At 40.4% G+C, this 7,742-nt stretch overlaps 1 protein-coding gene across 1 annotated transcript in view; it reads left to right on the forward strand.

The window, feature by feature from the left end:
* Window positions 1-7,742, forward strand: part of Fanci (Fanconi anemia complementation group I) — a gene marked incomplete at its 5' end in the record, with an annotated part of 56,441 nt that overhangs the window by 36,556 nt on the left and 12,143 nt on the right. Inside the window, 8 exons of the mRNA XM_023712332.1 lie at window positions 674-775; window positions 1,730-1,897; window positions 1,976-2,097; window positions 2,774-2,935; window positions 3,793-3,972; window positions 5,574-5,740; window positions 6,286-6,365; window positions 7,422-7,538. Of these exons, the coding sequence (XP_023568100.1) occupies window positions 674-775; window positions 1,730-1,897; window positions 1,976-2,097; window positions 2,774-2,935; window positions 3,793-3,972; window positions 5,574-5,740; window positions 6,286-6,365; window positions 7,422-7,538 (1,098 nt within the window). The remainder of the gene's footprint in view (window positions 1-673; window positions 776-1,729; window positions 1,898-1,975; window positions 2,098-2,773; window positions 2,936-3,792; window positions 3,973-5,573; window positions 5,741-6,285; window positions 6,366-7,421; window positions 7,539-7,742) is intronic.

Consider the following 7,742-nt stretch of genomic DNA (forward strand, 5'->3'; position numbering starts at 1 on the left):
TGTAGAGAGCCAGTTTTTCCAGCACCATTTGTTAAAGAGGCTATCTTTCTTCCAGTGAGTGTGTTTGGCCCCTTTGTCAAAGATAAGGTGGCTGAGAATATGTGTTGTAGTTTCAGCGTCTTCTAATCTATTCCATTGATCCTCAGGTCTATTTTGTTGCCAGTACATGCTGATTTTATCACAGTAGCCTTGTAGTGTAATTTCAATATATTAATATTTAAAGATATTTTAAAAATAAAATACTGATATCTGGGAACAGTTTAACCCTTTATCGATATAAATGATTTCAGGTCTGTAATGTCTTTGTTCATACACATCAAGGGATTAAACTATAGCTGACCCAAGTACTGATATTTTAAACTCAAGACAGTCTGATTGTGGAGCCCCTGTCACTACAGGCTTGACTGAAAATGCTAATTGCCTGTGCAAGTTTTTGAATTGGTAGAGAAGTATGATAAAAGTAAGATAAAGATAATATTTATCATTATGCTTAATGCAAGGGCAGGAAGGCATAGATGAGCCAAAGCATTGTAAATTTTGCTACACTACTCTTTGGACGACTGGGGAATGTATCTTAAAAGACAGTAGATATTGAATGTACCATTAGCTTTACCAGTTCAAAAATTGACAATTATTCATGAGCTGTAATGCTTTTTCCCCTTACTATATGCAGTTAAAACAATTCTATGAGCCAAAACCTGATCTGCTGCCTCCCCTGAAATTAGAAGCTTGTGTTCTGGTCCAAGGAGATCAGATCTCTTTACAGGAACCACTGGTAAGCCTTTTATTTCTCCTACACTATAGTTTTATTTACTCTTAACTGGTAAGGTTGATCTTCAGAAAGGTATCTTGCCCTGGGAAACTCTTTCTGGTTCTTCTAAGATTTTTTTCTTAAATCTTCCCTACTCACCATTTCAGACCCATTAGTGCCTTTATTTATTGATAAACTATCTTCATATTAGCACTTTATAAATCATGACATTCACCACTTGGGGCCTACAGAGTGTCTTATCTTTCATTGATGGATATCCAATTATATACTAAATAAATGTCTTCAGAATGGCGGTATCATGTAAGAGCAGATGAACCCAGAGGCATACTTCCTTCTCTAAAGGGAAATACATGATTTAGACTGAGCTAGAATTGGCACTGTTACACCTTCAGAAGATTTCAGACAGTCTTTTTTCTGTGCTTTTTTTCCCCCTCGTTATTTAGCTTCAGAAGCAAGAAAAAGGACAAAAACTGAAACTACCACCCACCCTAAGTGACTTAGAACTCGTGCCAGATTAGGTGGGAGGGAGGAATGTTTCATTTGTCCTGGCCTGTTTTCATTTTGTACTTTCTGTGCTATAAGCTATCTCCAGCTATAGTGTAAGATGTTGTGTTGGTCTCCCAAAGATTGCTTCACCGTATATTAGAATGGCCCCTGTGACTCAGGAGCTAGAGACTGAACTTTACACCCTGTGTTAAACGAAAGACAGCACATCTGGTGTCACGTTTTGAACTATAAGCTGCTGCCTGTGAGGCTAGTTCCTTTGGGAAAGATTTAGAAAATCTTAGATTTAGTTGTTAGTTAAGTTGCTAATTCAGAGGATTTAATTTATGATGCTAACAAATAACAAAATCTTCATCCATAAGAATTTTTTGCTGATTGTTAACAGCTTCATAGGTTGTCCCTTAACATTCCAGAATATTATTTACTTATTTAATGTGTTATTTTCTCCTACAGGATTATCTGCTATGTTGCATTGAGCATTGTTTGGCCTGGTACAAGAGTACAGTGATGCCACTCAAACAGGGAGATGAGGAAGACGAGGGATTCTACCAAGAACTAGATGATATGTTGGAGTCTATTACTAATAGAATGATTAAGAGTGAGCTAGAAGACTTTGAACTGGTAATAACTAAATCCGGAAGTATATTAAATCAGGGAGTTTTTTAATAGCTCATGAACTTTTTATCTTATGTCTTTTAGGATAAATCAGCAGATTTTTCTCAGAGCACTGGTACTGGCACCAAAAACAGTATCTGTGCATCTCTTGTCATGGGAATCTGTGAGGTTTTAATAGAATATAATTACTCCATAAGTAATTTCAGGTAAGGTTTTATGACTGCACTTACAGTTTGGTCAATACGCCGATCGGTATGTAGAGAGAGACTTTCTTGTTCTAGCAAGATGCTGGCTACTCCACAGGCCACAGATGATGATGTCTCCTGAATGAATAGCTAGCCTAAGACCAAACTGGTCTTTCTGCCAGAGAAACACCAAAGCGTATGCCAGTCCATCTTGCAAATGTTACCTTCTAGCAGGGTTCCATTTATTCAAAATTCTCCAGATCCTGACCGAGTACTCCTAAAAACTTTTTTAAGTCCTCCTGATTTTAATAAAATTTTTTGTTAGTATCATTACTAGACTTACATGCTCTGCCTTGACTGGCATAAACAAGGAAAGACGAAAGATCACAATAGATTGCTGTGATCTGGAAATGCTGTTAGTGCATTTATGTTATATGTAGAATACAGATGAGAAATACTGTGCCAGACATGGTGGCACATGCCAGTAATTCTGTCACTATGAGAAGCTGTGGTAAGAGGATCCAATGCAAGCCCATTTCAGGCAGTTTAGTGAGAGCCTATCTCAGAAAACCCAGGTGAAGATCCTGGGGTTCAACCCCTAGTACTAGGGGAAAAAATGTGATTTCTTATTACTGTCTGTCTATAAAACACAATATTCTAATGATTCACCTTTTTGATCTTGTTTTCTTTTATACAGTAAGAATAAATTTGAGGATGTTTTGAGCTTGTTCATGTGTTACAAGAAACTGTCTGATATCCTCAATGAAAAAGCTGGCAAAGGCAAAGCAAAAATGACCAAGACACGTGATAGTTTTTGGTCTATGAAATTTGTGTCTGATCTTCTCATGGCTCTTTTCAGGTAAAGTTCTATGTAGCAGCTTAGCAAAGATGATACTGCCTACCTAGTACTTCTTAACAGGTGTACAGTAAGAAATGTTAGGAGGTGGTTTGGTTTGGTTTTTGCTTTTGTTTTTATGAGACAGGATCTTACTATGTAGTCCAGGCTGGCCTTGAACTCAATATGTAGCCAAGGGTGGCTTCAAACTTGTGGTGCTCCTCCTGCCTTAGCCTCCTGAGTGCTAGAATCACAGGTAGGCACCTGGCTGTCAGGAGTTCTTGGAATGAAAGTAGTATAATTGTGGGTCAGTATTTTAAAGAGGTGCCTCAAATCACTAAGGATAATCAGAAACTGGAGTAATGAATGAAAAGAGAGGAACCAATTTCAGTGAAGTATTGTTAAAAAAGAAAAAATCTGAATAGTTTGAACGCAGCAACAGATTATAAAGGAAGAAAGAAAAAAAATGAATTTTAAAAAATGGGCGAGGCAACCAAGAAAACTAAAAGACTAAGACTGATACTGATTTTGTTTTGTTTAATGTATTTTTAGTGCAGGGTCTACAAGGTTGCACTACACAGATCAGCCTTGTAGTAATCCTGCCGTTTTCAGCCTCCCAAGCGCTGGGATTACAGGCACGCGTGCCACTCCACCCAAAAGACAGATACTGAAATGTCAATGTAGAGGATTTGGGGAGAGCTAAGCAAAGGATGTCATGTTAAGAATGACTGTGGGAGAAACCATGGACTGCCTAGAAAGCCTGCTGTTTGGTTTGCTGGCTGCTGCTATTCTGAGGAGTCCCTAGAAAGCCTAATTCCAAATCCAAGTACAGTAACATAGGGGAATGTTCCTTCTTTTCTTTTTTTTTCCTCTCTCTCTAGGGATAATATTCAAAGCCATGAAGAGAGCCTGTCTGTTCTCAGATCCAGCAATGAGTTCATGCGCCACGCAGTGAATGTGGCCCTGCAGAAGGTGCAGCAGCTAAAAGACACAGGGCATGTTTGTGGTCCTGATGGCCAAAACCCAGACAAGATCTTTCAGAACCTCTGCAACATAACTCGGTGAGCCACTCCCACAGTCAGAAATCTTGTTTTCTTGCTTGCTGTCCCCAAGAAAAGAAATTGGGGATGGGAATAAAGGTGATTGAAAGTGTGATAAGCATTGTGCCACACCTACAATCCTAGCCTTTTGAGAGGCTGAGGTAGGAGGATCACAGATTTGAGCCCTGCAAGGACAACTTAGTGACTTAGCAAGACCCTGTCTCAAAGTTAAAAGTAAAGGGCTGGGATGTAGCTCAGTGTAAAGGCCTTGCATTCAATCTCCAGGATTGGGTGGGGAGATAGGGCAGTGAAATTGCAGTCACTGGTATTAAGTCATTTTTCTAGTCCTTCTTTGATGTGGATTTCAACTAAACACTTGGCAGAATGTCTAAAATTAAAGGGCCAGCAAAATAGCTCAGTGGACTAAGTGCCTGCTTAGGCACGCACAGGGACCTGAGTTTTATCCCCAGCATCACATGCTGTGCCTGGCCCACTGAGTGGGCAGCTGAGACCAGGTAGGGTACACACACCTGTATTTCCAGCACTGGGGAGACTGAAAACAGGAGGATCACTATGAATCTGAGCTGTGTAATGAGACCCTATACCACATACATAAAAACAAAAATTAAATTAAAACATTGACCATACCAAACTATGGCCATAATTATGCCATGGAGGAATTTGAGCTCCTACATGGTCAGTGAAAATTAAGCTGGTATAGGCACTCTGGGGAGAAAGTAACAATTTGCTTTTATTAGTATATGGGTGTTGGTAACAATTTCTTAAAAGTTGTACAATACCTGTATAATCTGCCCTTAGCCAGGCATGGTGGCACATGCTTGGAAGCTGAGGCAAGAGGATCATTGCGAGTTTGAGTTCTGCCTGAGCTACAAAGTATGGTCAAGGACAGCCTGAACTACATAGTAAAACCGTGTCTCAAAAGACAAAACAAATCTACCCATACCCCTTTGGGGGTATTTACCCAAAATGAAAGCAGCTATCCATAGTGGCTTTATTTGTAATAGCAAAATCCAGAAGGAACAAAAGTTGCCCATCCACAGATGCATGAATAAACTGACAAATGGACAGACTGTGCTACAGTCAGCCATAAAACAACAGACCCTAACCCATGCACTGGAGAGTGACTCACAAGTGTGTGCTAGATGCGGAGAGCTAGGCTCACAGGGTTGTGTGAGGAATGATGGCCCTTGTTTTCTCTTCCCAGTACTAGGGATTAAGTTCAAGTCCTTCACATTGTGCTGTGTCCAACCCTTTTATTTTTTATTTAAAGACAAGTCACTTAGTTGTCCACACCTCACTCAATTTGCTTCCACTTCCCAGAGTCCTGGGGTAATAAGTGCACTACCCACCTGGCTAAATGATACCACTTTTAAATGATACTTTGTAAAAAGTGTTACTTTAGGGACAGAAATCAGATTGTTGTTTGGAAATAGAAAGACTTGACTACTAAAGAGCACATAGGAACTTTTGGAGTGTTGGAAATATTTTGAAAGATTTCACAGCAGTGTTCACAGAACTGTTCACTTGGATACGGAGTTTACTCTCTGTAAATTTACCTTAAGGAGCCTGCCCTTAGAAATAAATTTCTTCTCTCATTTCAGGGTCTTGCTGTGGAGATACACTTCAATTCCTACTTCTGTAGAAGAGTCAGGAAAGAAGGAGAAGGGAAAGAGCATCTCACTGCTATGCTTGGAGGGTCTGCAGAAGATATTCACTACTGTGCAGCTGTTCTATCAGCCCAGGACTCAGGAGTTTCTCAGGGCTCTGGGTAGGCATCAATTGGAAGCCTTCTGCTTCCTACCTAAGCCCCTTGCTTCTCTTTGTTCATCTACTAGAGGACACCTGAGAGCTAAGGAGTGATAGCCAGTGGACTCAGGGTTAAACTTGAGCTTTTACAGGGTTGCATTTAACCACAAATCGTGACTGGAAAATTGAATATAATATTAAGAAATTGCAGACTTTGAGCTGGATATGATGGCACTCTGGGAAGCTGAAGCAGGGAGATTACAAGTTTGAGCTCAGACTATCTTAGCAATTTAGAAAACTGAAACAAAAAAAAAAGGCAGGGCTGAGAACATTTCTCAGAGTTTAATCCCCTGTACTCTCACGAACATGGGAAAAGGGAAGGGTAAAGTGAGAGAGTAAGAAAGAAAGGAAAAGAAAGAAAATTGTGGCATTTTAGAAATACACTGAAAAAAAGAAAACGACACTGAAATCTGCCTTCATACATTTTGGCTTTCTAAAATTTTAGCTATTGTAAGTCCACAAAGGATTGAGTCAGTTTGAAAGACAAGAGTTCTTTTCTACCTCTAGAGGTCACGGGTGAGGAAGGAGGAGAAGATGCAGAAGTCAGCATTACTCAGAGAGCAGCCTTCCAGATCCGACAGTTTCAGGTGAGAAATCTGGGCAAGCTACTGTGCTGACCTGGGGGACACTTACTGGGGACGGACAGTGAGCAAGTTGCGCAGGAAATCATTTTCTTGAATCTGGCTATCCAGAGCACTTAGCAGGAGCCGGGGAGATGGCTCAGTAGAATAAGCACTTGCCTGGCAGGAGCAAGGGCCTGAATTCAACCCCTGGTTCCTCCCAAAAAAAAAAAAAAAAAAAAAAAGAGCACTTAGCTGTTAGAGTGAGAGAGAATAGATTTAAAAGGGTCTTTATGAGACCATGGGTTTGGCCATCCCAACCTGCAGAACTCATTGCCTTCAAGAGTCCCTGTTTGAGGTGAGATAAAGAGACAGCCAGAGAAGATATCATGTCTGCATCTTGTCCTCTGAATACTAGGAAGATAATTATTGTAATTATCCTACTAACCTGTTTTGAAACTGTTTCATTACTATTTTATTTATTTTTTTCTCATTAAAATGAATAAATAAGGGGCTGGGAAGATGGCTCAGTGGAATAAGCGCTTCCCTGGCAAGTGCAGTGGCCCAAGTTCAATCCCCGGTTCCGCAAAAATAAATAAAACAGCCAGAGCCCATCACAGTTCCAGGAATGGCTGCACTGGGTTATCTGTGTAGCAGGGAATGAAAAGGAAAATGTCTGCCCTCCTAAACTTACATTACAGTAGGGAGAAACTATGAAATAACAGAATCTGTAGCATTTCAGGTATTGGGGAATGTGTGTAGAGAATACTGGGCTTAGGGGCTTGGTCTGCGCCTGAGAGCCCAGGACAGGATCCAGAGAGGTGTGAGCTGCTGGAAACTGTGCCGCTTTATTCCTGATATAACTGACCTGGAGAAGAAAGATTTCGTAGTTTCAGAAAAATGTGCAGTTTATACTTGAAAACAGAACTGCTTTTCAACCTAGGTTTATGTTCAGAATTTATTTTGGGAATTTGGTACGCTTGGATTCTTTCTGTCCCAGTCTTAGGAATCTTTGGCTACATGCCTGTTCTCCTTGATTAGAACGTGTCTGCACATGTTTCTGTGCTTCCTTTCTGTTTTCAGAGGTCCTTGTTGAATTTACTTAGCAGTGAAGAGGAAGATTTTGATAGCAAAGAAGCACAGCTGCTGGTCACAGTTCTGTCCACCTTGGCCAAGCTCCTGGAGCCCTCGTCCCCTCAGGTACTGTGCTGCTACTCAGCCCCTTTTAGCAACCCTCAGAAGGCAAGTATTACTGCTTTGCAAAAGTGTCTGTCGACGTGTCTTCCTGAAATACAGCATATTTAAAATACTTCATTATGCACCTAAGTTAATTTAAATAAAGAAAAACTCAGGTGTATAATGAGATATCCTGTCCAGTATAATATTTCAGCCATAAACTACCGC

This window comes from Octodon degus, unplaced genomic scaffold, assembly GCF_000260255.1.
Source record: "Octodon degus isolate 3935 unplaced genomic scaffold, OctDeg1.0 scaffold00002, whole genome shotgun sequence".
NCBI classification, from domain to species: Eukaryota; Metazoa; Chordata; class Mammalia; order Rodentia; family Octodontidae; genus Octodon; species Octodon degus.